This window comes from Stigmatopora argus, chromosome 4, assembly GCF_051989625.1.
Source record: "Stigmatopora argus isolate UIUO_Sarg chromosome 4, RoL_Sarg_1.0, whole genome shotgun sequence".
Lineage (NCBI taxonomy): Eukaryota > Metazoa > Chordata > Actinopteri > Syngnathiformes > Syngnathidae > Stigmatopora > Stigmatopora argus.
In genome coordinates, this window is record NC_135390.1 from 17,432,680 (window position 1) to 17,451,412 (window position 18,733).

At 42.1% G+C, this 18,733-nt stretch overlaps 1 protein-coding gene across 1 annotated transcript in view; it reads right to left on the minus strand.

The window, feature by feature from the left end:
• znf385d (zinc finger protein 385D) overlaps positions 1-6,179 on the minus strand; it is a 47,482-nt gene extending 41,303 nt beyond the window's left edge. Inside the window, exon 1 of the mRNA XM_077598240.1 lies at positions 6,039-6,179. Within this exon, the coding sequence (XP_077454366.1) occupies positions 6,039-6,060 (22 nt within the window). The 5' untranslated portion in view covers positions 6,061-6,179. The remainder of the gene's footprint in view (positions 1-6,038) is intronic.
• Between the last annotated feature and the right edge of the window lie 12,554 nt (positions 6,180-18,733).

The window sequence follows — 18,733 nt, forward strand, 5'->3', positions numbered from 1 at the left end:
TGTGAGGACATTTGTGTGCATCATTTTGGGAATATTTTGAAGGGAAGACAAAAGCAAACAACCCTTGATAGGTTGCATCTGAAAGTCAGGGTGGAGGCGGGGCAAATAGAGCCAATCCGGGAGAAGAAAGGTATCAAAATGTCAAACAAAATTAGAATTAAGTTTAGTGTAAGGTTAGATTAAATTTATTTGAGTGTCTGCATCGTAATCCAAGTTCATTTAAATGTGTTTGTTGTGTTACGAGCGCGTTGCCATGCAAAAAGTCTTCCCCCCTCTCTCTTCCCTCTGCGAAATCCGTATAATTTTAGTACTATTAAACACATTTTAGTACACATGTCAAAGTGGCGGCCCGGGGGCCAAATCTGGCCCGCCGCATCATTTTGTGTGGCCCGGGAAAGTAAATCATGAGTGCCAACTTTCTGTTTTAGGATCAAATTAAAATGAAGAGTAGAGATGAATATTAAATGTCCTGATTTTCCCCCTTTTAATTCAATAATTGTAATTTTTAATCCATTTTTTCTGTTTTTAGTTCAAACATCATTTTGTAAAATCTAAAAATATATTTTAAAAAAGCTAAAATAAACATTGTTTTAGATCTATTAAAAACTGAATATTCAGGGCTTTTAATCAATTTAAAAAAAAAATCGAAATATTATATTTAAAATGGTCAGGCCCGCATGAAATCGAGTTGACGTTAACGCGGCCCGCGAACCAACCCGTGTCTGACACCCCTGTTTTAGTACTATTAACCCACTAGTTATTTGTTACTTTGCAAATTAGAAGAAATTTAAAAAAAATTCCAATCCAATATCCTGTTTTTGGTGTTTTTTCAGAGGGTTCGAACAAACTAATTTGTTGTTTTTAGTTCATTTCTATGGGAAACGCTCGTTTGAGTTACGAGTAAATCGACATACGAGCTCAGTCCTGGAACGCATTAAGCTCATATCTCGAAATACCACTGTATTTGGTCCGTGCTATGCTAAAATGGACAAGCTACTGATTTATATGGTGGTAGGGGCGACGACAACACCTGGCATTTTAAACCCCACCTCGAACAAAAACTTAAAAAAATACAAATCAGAAGATTTTCCTAAAATTAGACGATAGACAACCAAAGCAAATTATTGCAATTCCGCACACAGACAACCAAGGACACCACAAACAGAAAGACAAGTGAGAAATTGGCTGGCATTTTTTTCTCCTGTTGACATGGCGACGGCTAAACGTGAATGCAAATATTTACGCACGTAAATGAGAACGTCTTATTTTTACACCGGGCCGCTGTCCGGTCGATAGCCGGCCGGCTATAGCGTGGACATCGGCGGGCGGGGGTGCCGAATTAATGACAAAAATACATCAACAAAGCCGGCTAGCTAAATAAAACAAACCCCAGCATTCTCGGTCACGTATGAATGCAAACCGTCCAACCTCGCTGCGTCCTAAATAAGCAGATGAGACCGGTCATGGCCAGAAATGTAAAAATCACGGTTGGGTGCGTGTGGTTGTGTCACACCCACAATGTTTTCACTTGAGAAAGTGCAACGTCAATATTTAGGTGTAAATGGTCTTCTGTTCCTTCTAACCAAAATGGCCGACAGCCAATCGCTCGTAGCTAGGGGCAATTCAGAGTGTCTAACCAGCTAGCTTAGCGTGCATTTTTTGGGGATGCGGTGGTAGCAAACCGGATTACCCGGAGGGGGGCAATTATTTCTAACATTCCAAGAATTCTCCAAATAATCAAATTAATGATGCCAGAGCTGCCTCAAAACAAAAAACACAATTTCCTCTTCAGTCATGGATAATTGACTTTTTTCTCTGTTACTTTCTCTAGACGGATCTTAACTTTGACATTTTCTGTGAAAAATACGAGCACCCAGTTTCTTGTTTGTTGTCAAACTTGCTAAATTCCCAAAATAAGAGTGCTTAAAAACCAAACTGGCTGACTTCCAGTTCTATGACGTCATGGCTTCTTCGCCATTTTCATGTAACCTCGACATCACCCCCCCAAAATGGCGTCACTTGCGTAAACTGATTCTGCGGGTCAATTATCTTTCCAAGTTTCCAGGGATCACTACGGCACGAGTTTGATTTGCGGGCCCCTAAAATAAGTCCAAATCCACCGCGCCTACACAATCTAACAAAAAAAACCGTCTTCGGCTAGACCGAGGCGTCTCAAAAGGCCATTCGTTTGTCGGAATCGGCTCACTCGGGAGTGTAATCACATTGGAATAACTATCAAAATGGGTTCATCATAATTGGATTTCTTCTATTTGTTGAGAGGAGAGAGCGGCGGCGACGGCGGTGGCGGTGGCGTCCAGACCGCCGGACTCTCTCGACCTCCCTCCTCCATCTCCAGTCGGCGACACGAAAAGAGAGCGAGCGAGTGCCGGGAGGCGATTCATTATTAATGTCAGTCGGCGTCCTCCAGACAGTTTTTTTTACTGGCTCTCGCCACAGCTCTGTGTCCAGATAAGTGAATGTTGAAGGGTAAGGCAGAGGACGGCCAATGAACTTCCACCGCCAAGCCGCGTGACGCTTAAGGCCACCCGTTCGGAATATCGGACATACAGCAAATACGAATTCTGATGTATTTTTTTTCCACGACAACGACTACAGTGGTGCCCCTACTAACAAAATTTAATGGATTTTTGATAAATGAGCAGTATTTTATCTGTAAATTTTCCAATTTGTTGCACGGTCCTAAAAAATAAAAATAACCAATTCAACCCTACAAATATTCGCAGTCGCCCCCTTTTGTATGCAAGACGTGAAAAAAAACATGGAAATGATGAGAAAATTATCTATTTATGTATTCAGATCAATAACAAACATGCAAACCAATTTTCTATTCGTGCAAGGTGGAAGCTAACGTTAGCACACCAACAAATGCATGTAAATCTAAACGACTTGAAATTATGAATTTACAACAATTTAGTATTAAATAGTACTTCAAACATCAGTCTTTAAAACAAAGAGCAATATTACTGTAGCCACAATGGAAAAAAACAGCCAATGGAAATGCAGCAAAGTGTAGATTGTCAAGCAGGACGCAACGTTACCGCAACAATTTCAAAATAAAATAACGGATACGGGAACTGTAGACAAATTTGAGGGATTTCGTCACTTGGATCTTTTTCCCGCAAATTGGAAGAATCATTTGCATATCAAAAGGGTTTTGTAACTTGAAATTGTTGCATGTAGAAGCATTTGTAAGTAGAGGTACGACTGTATTAAGAAAGTGGTTATCTTTTTTCCCCTATGTTTTCACCTTTAGTAATTGGGAGTGCAACCCACGGCTGCGGTAAACCAAATCTTCCCAGGAATGTGTAATTATAGCTTCCTGTGATACTAACTTAAAGGGATAACGAGAGCCTTTCGCGTCCCTCGACGTCCACGGCGAGCGCGAGGCGACCCCCAGGGGGGTCCTCCCGGTAATCTGAGGTTAACCAAGAAGGCGTTTTCCGGCTCGCCGCAAAGCCGATCTTTTTGCCTTTCAAGTTTACGACGGCTCGGGTCTTTTGGAAAGGCTGACGTCGGGCTTCGAACCGCGGGACAAACTGTTGGATGAATAATTGAGGAGGCGCGTCCTCTTCTATTCGCCACTCAGGATGCTTAAAAGGTTGAGGGATGGATGCGCTTGTTTCACTCGGCTTTGATCGCAGATGAGTTAAAAACATCGATCGGCTGCGAGGCGCGGCGGGAACAACAGAGGAGATTACAAGGATGATGTTTGTCTCTTGGATTCCCCCAAAGACGGGGATAGACGTCAACTAGGTTGGAATGGATTTTGACTTGGCTAGACGTCATTGGGACTCAAACACGATCCGTCACTGTTAAAATGGATACAAGTCTGTTTTTATAAATGCCGCCCAATTTTGATTCAATAATTCGTGATTTTCATGAAGGAATGTATTAGCATTATTTTCCCAAAAATAAATTAAACAAATTAAAAAAAAATCTATTTCCAGAAATTAAAATAAATTAAAAATGTGATTTTTTTTCCCCAATTGAAAATTTGTTTTTTTTTTCACTTTTCATTCATTCATTTTCCAATAGGTTTATCCTCAAAACCCTTGGGGGTGCTGGAGCTGATCCCAGCCAAGGACACCCCAAACTGTTTGCCAGCCAATCGCAAAGCACAATGAAACGGACAACCACTCAGGCTCACAATAACATCGGCACCAAGTCGGAATCAAACCCAGATCCCATTTTAGCACAAACCATGACGTCGCCACACAAGATGAACTTTCGCGGACCACCCAAATGGATGTAGCGGGCCGCATCTAGCCCCCGCCCTGCCACTTTGACAACCTAACGACAACCAGATTCTCCAAGTCTACTCTGGCTCCCTCTAGCGGTCACAAAAGACATGACATCACATTTAGCAACTACCTCAGCCTCACAAGCATTTACCAGCATTCTGCAAATAAAGTTTGACGACAAATAAACGGGTTAAACCTTGTTTTGTTTTTGATATTCCGCCACCCTCCGTGAATAAATTTAGTCTAACAAGGCCGACGCGTGCTGTCGAAAAACGGCGACCGGTCTCCCGCCGCCAGCGACCTCGCCGCAAACGTCCCGCGGGCTGGCGACAACAGTAAGCGATATTTTCCCCGCAAATTGGACGCGGGTTACGGCATTTTCTTTTCATTAAGGGCACTTGAAAAACACAAACGTTATTACTCAGCTGACCCCCGCTGGGAGCATTTTTCTCATGATTGTTGCGCATTATCTCGCAAAATTCATGCAGATGCTCGCCCACCGAGGCCCAAGGCTGACAGTGTGAAGACAATTTCCCCCTCTAAAAATGATGCATAATACATACAGAGGTTGAAAAGAAATGGGAGAATGAATTTTAAAATGCCAGAAAAATGAAGGGAATTCTGCGGTGGGAGAAAAAAAAAAAAGATGAAAATATTAGCGTAAATGAAAAGTCAACTGAGTGAGGATGTAAATCGCAATAAATCACTTGAGGGGAAGTATATTTAATTTATGTGATGTTGGGAAAGTAGAAGGAAAAGGATGATTTATGTTTTCATTCATCTTCCAAGGGGATGCTAGGTAAGGCAAGGAAAAGTTTTGAGGGTGCCGGAGCTTGTTTCAGTTAAGTATGGGCAAGTAAACCCTGAGTTGGTTGCAGGTAAAGTGAATACTTGGTTGAATTTTAGTACAGTGAAGATAAGATTGAAATATTGTTTGAATGTACTTTAAGGGTTAAAAGGTCAAAACAAATTGAAAGTACATCCTGATAAGAGTTGTAATGTAATTATGAACATAACAATATTAAGCCTCGGGTTATGAATGAATAAGTCTTTACATTGGCCCAACTATTGAGGCAAAAATCTGAATGTGAAAAGGAAGAGTCTTCATTTTAAAAGTGGCTCATTTTCATGCCAAGAAGTTTTGAAATGGCAAAAGTTAAAAGTAAGAAAAGACATTTTTGAAATCATCCACCGATTTGCAAAGAAAATATGCAGGTTTTAGAGAAGATGATGATTTAAGCCAAACCATTTTCAGAATAAAATCTTGACAAACTAAATAATAACAACAGATTTTTTTCCCACTCAAATGCCCATCAATGCACCAATATTTTTTAAAAAGAAAAGTTTTTAATTTCCACCCACAACAAAGAGAGGCATTCCCACCACTAACTCCCACTAGCACCATCGCGTCCATCCCCTCCCGCGTGCAACGCTTTCCTCCCTCCCAATGCAAGTCCAGATGCCTTTATAATCCCCGGGATTACTTCCCCGCTCGCCCGAACAAGGTCACCCCCGCCCTTCTGCGCCCCCAATCGGACCCCGGCTTCCTTCCCTTCCCTTCCCTTCCCTCGCCTTTCCCTCTCACGATCCTTCCGGCTAATCCCACGTCCCCACGCTCTTCTTCCCCGGTCGCCTCTTTTATCGCCGAGCGTCTTCTTCCCCTTTCCCCTTTCTCATTTCCCCCGGCCGAGCGGCTCACCTGCCGGACGCCACTCGCGCCCGCACTTTGATCCGGCGCGCGTTTGTGGAAAAAGACGGCGAAAAGGGGGGACTCACCAAAGAAGATGCTTCCCTCCATGTTCGCTTGCGTTAACTCCGAGTCAGCGTGTGCGCGCGCGTGGCATGGTCGTACACTTGTGCGTGCGTGCCTGTCCGCTTTGCCGTCAATTCTCGGTCCGCAAACTGCACGAGGATCGCTTTCTCTCTCTCTCTCTCTGCACTCGTCCCCTCCTCCCTCTTCTCCCTCCTCTTCCTCCTCCCCCGATCTCTCGCTCTCTCTCTCTCTCTCTCCCCCCAAAGTGTCTATCTCCATTTTCCAGCCTCTCCTCTCCCAGGAGGTCCTCTCATCTTTGTTTTATGTGTCAACCAAGACTCTCTCACCTTTTATTTCATCTGGCGGCTTCTTCCTGGCTCAGGTCTGGAGTGGCCAATGGCTGCCTTCCTGTGTCTTTTGCAGCTTGGCTTCTCCAGACTCTCTGGCTGCCATTGACGGCGATGGACGTCCGATCCGAATCGGCTGGGGAGACAGCGATCGGTCAATGGAAGGCAACGTGTTCATCAATTCAATGACAACATCATAACATGGCAACATCATAAAAGACAAAGATCATCAACTGCCCCCTTCCTACCCTGTCCAGCATCTCCAAATCCCAGTGCCTTAGAAGGGCAGAGAGCATGATAAAAGACAATTCACATCCGGGCTTCCACCACTTCAACCGTCTGCCCTCTAGAAGGCGCTACCGAGCCATAACAGCCAAGACAAACAGAGTCAAGGACAGTTTCTTCCCAAGAACTGTCACGATACTCAACTCAATTTCTGCACTAAGACCTAATCAAGACTTATTACTACTACTTATGTTGACCAATTATTTATCTATTACTATTTATTCCTCATTACTACATATTAATTATCTGTGTTTGTTTGTTTGTTGTTGAGTCAGCTTGATATTAAATACTTATTTATGTAACCATTCGTATACATAGGTACATTATAAAAATAAATATTCACCTTGTTCCTTTTTAAGAGCGTTTCAAATAAGAAATGCACAAAAGAAAAAAGGGAATATTTTCTTTTCAGCTATTTATATTTCATCGTTTCCCCTTTTATTTCATTTTTCTTTTCAAAGCTAAGCCTTCTGGCATGCCTTTTTTTGAGACATCTGTGCAGAACTATTCATGACCAATGGCCTGTTCTTAAGTCAAATTGGTTGGCGGCGATGCATTTTCTAAAGAAACTCTGAAAATGTCCAAAATTAAGTCACACTCAAAATTGCTGCTTCTAGTTCCAATGGCTGCCTTCCTGTGTCTTTTGCAGCTTGGCTTCTTCAGACTTTTTGGTGCTTCTACCTCGACATAGGATAGGAGTGCCCCGACATACGAGCAATTTGAGAAATGTAAAAAAAAAAATCCTGTTAGTCAGTGCGAATGGCGAAGCATTGTACATTATTTTCGGAATATTTTGAAGGGAATACAAAAGCAAACAGCCCATCGATAGTGAAAGTCAGGGTGGAGGCGGGGCCAATAGAGTCAATCCGGGAGAAGAAAGGTATCAACATTTAAAACAAAATTAGAATTATGTTTAGTGCAAGGTTAGATTAAAAAATATTTTTGAGTGTATCTGCATCGTAATCCAAGTTCATTTAAATTTAAGTTCATTAACGTTATGTTACGAGCGCGTTGCCATGCTAAAAGTCCCCCCCTCCGCAAAGTCTGTCTAATTTTAGTACTATTAAACACATTTTAGTAGTATTACACCACAAGTTATTTGTTACTTTGTTAATAGATGGCGAATTAGAACAAATCAAAATGTTTTTCCAATCCAATATCCTGTTTTTTGGGTGTTTTTTCAGAGGGTTGCAACGAATGAATTTGTTTTAGTTCATTTCTATGGAAAACATTCGTTTGAGTTACGAGTAAATCGACATACGAGCTCAGTCCCGGAACGCATTAAGCTCGTATCTCGAGGTACCACTGTACAATTCTTTGCAGAGACTGAATTTTTAACCTGGTCTCTTTGAGCATCATTTCTGCAGCTGGTCCCTCACTGGTCCCAAAACCAAATGACTGATCTTCCTATCAAGGTCATCAAGTCCCACATGTGGACGGCGGTTTCAGCGCCAAAATATGTGGCACAGGCCAACAGATTTGGATTGACGCCTCCACGCGGCAGGTGGCGGCTAATCTTCTCAAAATGGAGGTAATGATGATGCGGGTCGTTCAACAGCCACTCAGCTGGGCTGTTTGGATTTCACAACCCCGTAACGTCAGACTCGCTCTTCGCCGCCGCCATCCATCAAGTTGGCCGGCGTTAGACGGCGAGTTCCAGAAGAGGGGGTTGGGCCGAGAAAAAAAACAGTTACGCTAGCTGCTTAGCATCATGAGCACAGCTGCTTGTTTCCCTGAGGGGTCACCACAAACCCAAAACGGAGCTGCGAAAAAATCAAAATAGTCAATTTGGGGTTCATCAGGTGGCCTTGAAGTAATTTAGCAATGTTGACGTCTCCAAAAAAATGTGACGCCTAGTGGCCGCAAAGGGGAATGGATGGAAAAAATGACAAAAATGGCAGATGGGTGGTCGATTGATCAGGTGATCGGCACCGACCCTGTGTGTTCAAGTTGATTGGACGTCTACAACCGTCAAAATTAGCGCTAATGATCAAATGATGTCAAAGGTCACAGAGGTCAAAAGAGTTTTACGATAAGACAAGTTTGTTTGCAGTTCCTTATTCCTGTACTTTTTTTTGTTAAATTAACTTCAAAATACAAATAAAATAAAATACATGTAATAATAAAAGCAGTCAATATTGTCTTTTTTATTTCTTATCTAATTTTTAAATTAAAATAATATTTTTGGTGCATTAGTTTCCCTTCCATTACGCATTTCCAACTAAAACGTAAAACCCAGAGAAATATGACAGTAAAAAAAATCATCTATGCATAAGCCGATTCGTCGACAGGTGTAAAAAATAATCGCTAATTAATCATGAACGAGGACGTAATACTTGTGCTAGCAAGTGCTAGTATTTCCAAGCTAGCAGAGCTAGCAAACACGTTCATGGGTTTCAATTGCTGAAAAGACCACAAAAGAATCAAAGGCTACCATTTGATATCCTATATTATTATTATCAAATATTTATTGAAGAAAGCTGGCGGTTGAAATGGCAGAATCAAAGAAAAATCCCACCCTCTTTGATTACATTTACATGAGTGCATCTAAATTGCTTCAAGATTAGGAAGACAGACAAGAAGCCAGCACGGAGCCGACAACAATTACCACTGGAAAAATGTCTTCGCTAAAGTAAAATGTCACGCCACACATTTTTCTCATCAAGTTATTATCCTTTTTTTATCCTTTAAAAGTCAACACTAATTATCCGCATTGTTGGTGTAAAAACTTTCTATTCACCGCACTGTAACGTACTCAGGAGCTAAAATCATGAAGAAAGATTCATTCATTCATTTTCCAAACCGCTTATCCTCACGAGGGTCGCGGGGGGTGCCGGAGCCTATCCAAGCTAACTCCGGGCACCAGGCAAGGGACACCTTGAATCGGTGTACGGCCAATCACAGGGCTCAAGGAGACAAAAGGCAACCAATCATAGCTAGAGGCCATTTAGAGTGTTAGCCAGTTAGCCTAGCATGCATGTTTTTGGGATGTGAGAGGAAACCGGAGTCCCCAGAGAAAACCCACACAAGCCCGGGGGGAACGGTCAAACTCCACACAGTGAGGACCGACCTGGGACCGAACCCACGACCCCAGAACTGCGAGGCAACACGCTAACCACTCAACCAATGGGTGTTTGTTGCAAGAAAATTGGAATCCATTCAAACAGTTGCGCTTTGATCATTTGTTAACTTGGCAATAACTCATTCAGCTAAAGAAAGAAACCAAAATCAATTAGCAAAATAATCAATGGCAACGTGTTGGCGAGTGATTGCAAAAGGTCTCCGGCGCAAGCTTGGCACTGATTGGCCGAGTGTATCGCCACCGCTGAAGGTCAGACATTCATTGAGCGATTCCATCCCGAGACGATGCTATCGACTACAAATGAGATGCTTTTCTTAATCAAAGCCACCCGCGCTCAAAACGGCAGACGCGTGTTGTCGAAGCAGGCTGAACGCCGCCAATCAAAAAACAAGAAATAAAAATACATTTCTCGCCTTTGGGGTTCTTTCAATTTATCCTCGATTCTCGTTCTGGCTCAGAGGGAAGCGGATTGCTGTAAATACTGTTTTTGGGAGGTTTTTGTCAGGGTAGCGAGAGGAAGGGAGCGGACCATACGTCATTAATTTGGCGGTCACTTTTACAGAGATTTCATCAGGAGGTGACATTTAAACAATTAACGATTTGTTTGGGAGACAAAAGTTCCGTTTTTTTTTTTACTGTTAATAATTTCGGGTTGGGCACCTTGGTTTTTTTTTATTTATTATTTATTTTAACTGTTTTTGCTTTCCTCTTATTAAAAAAAACAGGAAAGATGAACATTGTTGATTTTTTATATTTTAAAGACTAAAGGGAAACAGATTTTTTTTAAATGGTTTTAACTTTTTAAATTTTAATGGATTCCTATTTCATTCATAAAATAAATTAAGTGGAAAGAAAAATATTATAAATAATTTAAGCAAGTTGAACTATTGTTGTAATGAATTAAAATGAAATATTTATAAACCTTTGCTTTGGTAAAGACTAGGAGAAAACCCACGCAAGCCTGGAGAGAACATGCAAATGCCATGCAGTGAGGAGAGTTCTGGGATCGAACCCTCGACCCCAGAACTGCGATGCGCTAATCGCTCGGCCACTTTTAAACTCAGGTTAATAAAAAAAAAAAAATGTCCAACTCACAATTCATATCTTGGAAAATGAGGAAATCTGGTCACTCACAGCCACACAAAACGTTACATTTTAAATTTGGAGTTTGATTATTATTTATTATTTGACACCCCAAAATCAGAATCGTAATTTGGATTTTTCCGCTTTTAGGTGTACTATTTCTCAAGTCCAAGTAATTCATTTTGAGAACATTTTTAAAAAGGTTCATTTTAATGACTAATGAGCTTTTCGCTATTGATTAGCAAACGGACACGTCTTTTTTTTCGTAGCCATGTTTTTTAACCTTGATCCAAAGGCGTTATTTGTCACGGCGGCGCGGCAGGGTGGAGGAGATGCCCAAGTGTGTGCTGACGTGGAGGCCCGGATACGCCATTAATCCCCATGTCACTTTCACGACGCTTTCCATTAGTTTTAGGACAACGGGATCGGCGCGACGCCGGCGAAAGAGACGCCGGGGAAGCCAAATCGGGCTCCGGCGGGAGCTCGTTGACCCGCCGGACAAAATGGAGCGCAATCGTCCTAACCGAGCGGTTCCGAGACGGAGGAAATTGCACCCCCGCTTTGATCATCTCCAGCGGAGGAAGCGCGGTGCAATGAATTACTTCCGCCATGCGTGTCAAACAGAGAAAGAATTTGTTTCCATATCAAAGCTTCTTTTTTTTCCCGAAAGAAATAATAAATTGAGAATAGCGTCCAACTAAAAACATATAGCTTCAATCATGCCATTTTTGAAACCATGATGGAGCTACGACTAAATAATTAGCTGATTTAAATGTCTAATATTGTCTCATTACAAAAAAAAGAAATCTCAGAATCTGGCAGCCATTTTGGGTGTGTATATATATATATATATATATATATATATATATTCATACAGACATACATACAGACGCTCCCCTACTTATGAACGAGTTAGGTTCCGAGCGATTGTTCATAAGTTGAATTTGTTTGTAAGTTGATTCAGTGCTATATTTTGTATTATAATTTAGGTTTAAGGCCTATAGTATAAGTATATTGAAGGTTTATATAAGTGCATTTGTATGTTTAAGGCTTGTATAAGTAACACGCATTGGTTTGTACTGAAAAAAAACATTTAATAAAATGGAGAGAATATGTACAGTACTGTATAGAGAGAGAAAGAGAGAGATTCATGTATTAGAAACTGGCCGAAAGAAGCGATCTAACGACGATTGCACAGTTTTCTTCTTTTATTCATCATAAATGATGAGGTAGCACTGTATGGCATCATTCAATTGATTTGCAAAGTTTGTGCAACGTTCAATATTTGGGTCCTGCTGCTCGATCTTTCTGTTTATAAATGGTACTGACGGGCGAACGATTCAAGTTGTATGCCCATGCAACGCTCACCACTCTCACGCACATCAAGCTTCGTTATTATTGCCACTCGTTTCAAATGAAATGGCTTGCCTCTTCCTTGCAACTCCCTCAATAGAAGCCTTTCGCTTTTTACCAACCATATTCAATAATGGATGCATGAGATATTTAATGATACAAATGAAAAAGGTTCTTTGCACACTGGAGATACATTCACGCACTTCCGCATTGCAACGAAGAAGAAGGTAGATGCTGGGTGAGCCGAGCCCTCACAGCGCCAGGCGTCGGTATTAGCGGCGGAAAGAAGCACTACTCGGAAAAAAATACAAAATCGAACTTACGAACATTTTTCGACATAAACGCAATTTGCAGACATGTTCGTATGTACCGTTGTTCGTAAGTCGTATGTTCGTAAGTAGGGGAGCGTCTGTATATATATATATATATATACACACACGTATATATACACACACGTGTATGTATATATATACGTATATATACATATATACGTATACATACGTATACATATATATACACACATATATATACACATATACACACGTATATATATATATATATATGCACACATACATACAAGACCCTTCCATTTGAACAATAACCTTCATTATTTGTACATTTGTCTTCAATTAGTCGAGCTACTTGACCGCCTTGTTAGCGGCGCTCGCGCAACCGTTTTGCCGTATCAGCCTCAATTAGCCAACCAGCTTTGACGTTCCTGAAAAGTGGCCAAATGTCTATTTGTATACATTAAGTGAACAAGGCTACACGTAAAAAGACGCAAGCTAGGTGGAAAATTGTTCCAAACGGAAATCTTTCTCCTGTTGCGTATGAGAACATTTCTTGGCGTACGGCGCCGCGGGTTCTCGCCGTGGCGCAGGTGCTCCGGATTGAGCGTCTGCGTCAACTTGTCCTCGCTGATGAGTTGGCCGCCGTCCAAAATGATGTAACGCTACGCGAGGGCTGCGACTGATTCACCGCGCAAGAATGTCCTGTTGTGCCGCTTCGTGTTTGCGCGAGATTTATTGAGCACTTGTCACGGTTCGAACACTCGTACGTGGAACGCGCAGAATTAAATACGGTCCAACCTAATGAATAACACTAAAATGCGCTTTGAGTTTAAATTTTTTCTTCTTTTTTTTTGCGGGGGCGTGAGATTTACATCACTCAGGAAAAAGATTATACCTAAATCCAGCCCGATTTGATAGCAGATTTATTCGTTTTCATGCAACATTTATAAGATTAGATTCCAACATGACGAATTCGTAACTTGGCCAAAATCTCATGAGTCCTCCATAATTCATGTGACTTTTTGGGGACTTTTGCAACAACAACAACCACAAAAATTCTACGTGAAAAGCAATTGCATTTGTATTTTTGTCCTTTTTTTTTATGGAAAAGCGCGCGACACAAAGTGCATTAGCGCTAAGGCAGGGGTTGCGAACACGTGGCTCTCGAGCCACATGTGGCTCCCGGCAAAATGAATGCGGCTCTTTGCTTGTTTCACTTATTTTTATTCTCTCTAAAAAAAAAACACTCAAATTCATCAGGGCCCATTAAAACGATAAAAATAAATAAAATAAAAAAATAGAAAATAGGCAACATAAAAAAATTAGATCTGCCAAATTATATATATATATATGTATATATATATATATATATATATATGTATATATATAATTAAAATATATATATATATTTTTTTAAATTATTATTAATATTACATTTTTTATCAAATATATATATATATATATACACACACAATTAATATTATTTGTAAATATATATAAAAAATTTAAAATATTTTTTTACAATTATTATATATATATTTTTTTTATTAATTTGGCAGATTGAATTTTTTTATGCTGCCTTTGACGTGAGGTGTGGCTCTTTTGACTGATGTTCGAATTTTTGCTCTTTATGTATAACTTGTTCGCCCCCCTAGCCCCCCGCGCTACGCTAACAAGGGAGACCTTTCACGGCAGTGTCTCCGGTTCACGTGGGAATTTGTTAGGAACACGCAACCCCCGCGCGTGGCCCACGACCCCCACTTAGCCTGCTCCAACTTCCCGGCATGTGTTTCTTATCAACGGGGGCCAGATACTCCCTCGTACCCGTGGGCCCGCGGGCGTACGCGCCCCCGGCGGATGGGCCAAGGCTGGAACAAGTGGCAGCACCTCCCAACAATTCTGCCTCTTTCCATTCACAGCTGTGACTCATCCGGCCGGCAATTATTAATGCGAGACCTTAGCGGGGAAATGTGTCCAGTCGCCGAGAGATTAAACCCGAAAAAAAGCTGACGTAGTTTGTCAAACTCCAAACTTTTGACCCTTTGCCTAAGCTTGTTTTATGTTTTATTTTCGGCGGAGAGGATCTAAATATCCTCGCTATTTTTTTTCCCTTCTCGACGTGGACTAACGCTAGTAATTGGAAGCAGACGTTGAGCTACAGCGCCCCGAACGGCGGACATGATTGTTAGCAGGCGGCCTTTCAAAAGCGGGCGAACGCGATGAAAACGAGGTTGTCGTATAGTTTTAAAAAAAAGGAAAAGCGCCTCGCTTTACCGCGCGTCAGCTCGCAGTTCGTAAAGCATTTCACAGATTGTAAACACTCTCGCTGTGGTTACATTTAAACGGCGCGATTAGAAGCAGATCAAAAGCAACGGGATTTACGCCACGTGCGACAGAAATCCCATCGGAAATCATCGGGGCGCGATCGGGCTTTAGCAGTGCCGTTGTAAATATGGAGGGAGATAGAAAGTCTTGTCAGACATCGGCGAGAGTTTTAGTCTCGCGCCACATCGCAAGTGATGAACATGCCGATGGCAATGGATGAAACTCGTGAGATTTGAACGAGTCTCGCGGGATTTGGGGAAAGTGTCATGAGATTTTGTTGAAGTTTGGAGAGATTCCAAAAAAGACATTTCCTCATATTTTGAGCAGCTTTTTCATATTTCCTGGAAGTTTATTTAGATTTGAGCAAGTCCCATAAGATTTAACAGATGTTAGATGGAGAGGCTAAGTGGATGTTGAGATTTTGAACAAGTCTCGCTAGATTTAAGAGGATTTTTTTTTAAATTTAGCATAATTTTTGTGAAGCACTTTGGTGGGAAATGATGATTTTGAATGAGTCCCATTAGATTTAACAGGGGTGTGGAGAAAGTTAGTGGATGTTGATGAGATTTTGAACAAGTCGTGAGAGATTTAGGAGGATTTTAAAAGATTTAGCTGAATTTTTGTGAAGCACTTTGGTGGAAGTTCATGAGATTTTCAACAAGTCCCATAAGATTTAACAGGGGGTGGAGAAACTTAGTGTATGTGGATGAGATTTTGAAGTCTTGTAAGATTTAAGAGGATTTTTTTTTGTTTAGCAGAATTTTTGTGAAGCACTTTGGTGGAAGTTCATGAGATTTTGAACAAGTCTTGCAAGATTTAAGAGGATTTTAAAAGATTTAGCAGAATTTTTGTTAAGCGGTTTAGTGGAGGTTCATGAGATTTTGAACATGTCTTTCAAGAATCAAAAGAACTTTAGAAGATTTTGAGTCTGAGTTGAAGATTGAGATTTTAAAAAGTCTGGCAAGATTCCGGAGAGATTTTGCGAGATGAAGCGGAGGCAATTTTAAGAAAGCTGAGTGATTTATCAAGTTTTAGGCGACCTCAATCCCACTGACATTCTTTCTTCCCCACTCCCGGCCTCCTAAAACAACAAATGACGAACATGCAACTTAAAAACAAACCATACTGCATTAACTTTTAAAATACAGTAATAATGAAATAATTGGCTGCCAGTGACATCAATAGGCGAGTTAATGTTATTCACTGCCAAGTGATGGCATGTAAGTACAGTCCCTCATTAAGAATCCCCTGTGCATATGTACATAATTAATAATCATCAAAAGCATTGCCTATAGTTGCTCCGAAATATGATTTTTTTTCTCCCCCAACAATGCAAGAGTCAGTTTGCAAATCCATTTTGACACGCCGGCCTAAGATCAGTTCCCCACTTACAAATATTGTCAAAGTATTTTTCATTTCATCGCAGCTGCGTACAAAGTCAATCAAAGGCGGCCAAGTGGCGTTTTGATCCGCCCAAAAGCTGGTCGTAATCTTTGCGAACCGACGCGGACGGCGCCTTTTGTCTCGCCCGCCTCACTCGACGGGCTTTTTCTACGTCTTTGCGCGCTTTCTCGTCGGCCGGCGGCGCTTTTTGACTCCAATTTGTGCTCGTTAGACTGCGGCGACGGCGCCTTCCCCCGAGATCAATACCTGCGCTCGTCTGCGTTCTGCTCGACAAGCTGCTGGGACAGATAACGCAGAAGAAGAAGAAGAAGCGGGAGATTGCCGAGAGACGGCTTTGCGTGCGGAATGACAACGAGCTGGAACTGGAATTGGTTTTATAGCGGGGGCCGCGACCCCTGGTGGACCCCTCTCCGGCCTTTTGCTGGACTTTTAATTAGAGTGCTGATGAAACCGCTGGAGGTTGGCGGACTTTGGGACATAAAACGATGGCGACTGATTAAGAATTTGGCTCAAATCCAGTGAATATTATTTGTTTGAAAAAGAAGCCAAGTGGAGAGGTGTGTTTTTATTAATATTATTAGAGACAACTGCCATGATACATTCATTCAATTTCTGAACCTCTTATCCTCACAAGGGTCGCGGGGAGAGGGGGGGGGGGGGGGGCGGACCCTTTTCCAGCTGACTTCGGGCACAAGGCTGGGGGCCACCCTGACTTGGTGGCTAACCAATGGCAGGGCACGAGGAAATGGGCAACTATTCACACTCACTCACCTAAGGGCAATAACGAGTGTTAGCTAGCTAGCCTAGCATGCATGTTTTCGGAATGTGGGAGCAACCGGAGAAACCCCACGCAAGCCCAGGTGAACTTGCAAACTCCACACAGGAGGACCCACCTGGGAACGAACCCAGGACCCCAGAAAGGTGAGGCCGACGTACTAAACACTAGGACCCCCCCACAATACATAAAACTTTCTTTCTTGAAAATGTAACTTGCCACAAAACATATAGACTTATTTTCGTGGTCATCTGACTAGTGTTTTTAACCATTAGTTAGGTCCTCTCCTTTATTGCTCTTCTACTCAGTGCTGTTTTCATGCTAGTCTCATTTTAGCAAAGCATTTTTTTTTTTAAACTTGGGATTTTTCCCCCCCTTTCTCAACATGTGACTTATTTCACGGAATAACTTCATTCGGCAAATTATTTTCATAGGGATCAAGCAGATGTGTCGCTTTTTTTTTCAATAAACACTCCAAAAATGTGGCCGGTAGTGTTCACTGCAGACAACCTTGGAGACCTTCTTCCAATACCAATGATCCAATAATGGCTGCGGCATGAAAATATCATTATCATTGACCAAAAAATAAAAAAAACAGTATTCCCCACTCCCCGCTTTGATAGACTGACAATTGGTCCCTGCGCTCCGGTCGCTCGGATTCGACTTCATTCGGGAACGCGCCCGTTTTGACAGTCTAATTGGACACTGCTGTTTTCCCCGGCGACCTCCTTCCCTAATGCTCGGCAAAAAAGCGTTAAATCAAGCTCGCGGCAGACGGCGACTGCCTAAACAAATCCCATTTTTTACTTTACGAGGAACGTCCAGAGTAAACTGCGGTTTTGCACGACTCGTAACCCTGAGCGAAGGCCGCCCCAGGCCGGCGGGGAGAGGATTAAGACCAAGGACGGATGCGCTGCCATTCAACCAATCGTCTTGCGCCGAGAGCCCGGGCGGGCGTTGGAACGGGGCCGGGGCTATACGCCGCGAATGGAGTTGGGGACAAAGCGTGCGGGGACAAATGAAGGCCTGGGGGCTAACTTGGCGGAGGGGGGCGGAGTCTGGTTGGGGAAGTGAACTTTGGAACAATAGCGTGAATCGATTAAAGGATGACAATTCCGAAAAATGTCCCCGCCATTGCAGTTTCATCGGGCTACGTGTTCAGACATTTGCTCGCAAAATGGTGGACCTGGAATAAGGGGAACGCTCTTTTTTGAAGGATGTGCCGCCATTGACGGCGAGGGATGTCCAGTCCGTTTGAAGTGGCAGCGATCAATGGGTCCTCAGCATTCCGAGTTATTTTGGGGCTTTCTTGAGGTACTTCCTGTTGATTTTGTGTCCGTGTTACTGCATTCCTGAGTCACATTCTATTGATTTTGGGACATTTTGAGAGATTTTCGTGTCACTTCCGATTTATTTTGGGTCAGTTTGATATATTTGATCTTTTGAGATCTGTCCTATTTACTTGGGGGATTCTGGGGTCACTTCCTGTTTATTTTGGGTCATTCCTATATATTCCAAGGTATTCCGATGTCACTTATTATTTATCTTGGGTCATGTCCTGTTGACTTGGAGCATTTAAATATTTTGTCTGTAATCTCTTAAGAAATGACCACTTGTTTTGCAGAGGCATGGCTAAAAGATTCCCAAAAACTGAATTCCCTACTTTGGTTATTTAACCTCAATTGTAAAATTCAAAAATTTCAAGGCCGTTTTAAGGGTGCGGCTTATACGCGAGTAAATACGGTAAAAGAGTGGACGGCAGGTCTATCTATCA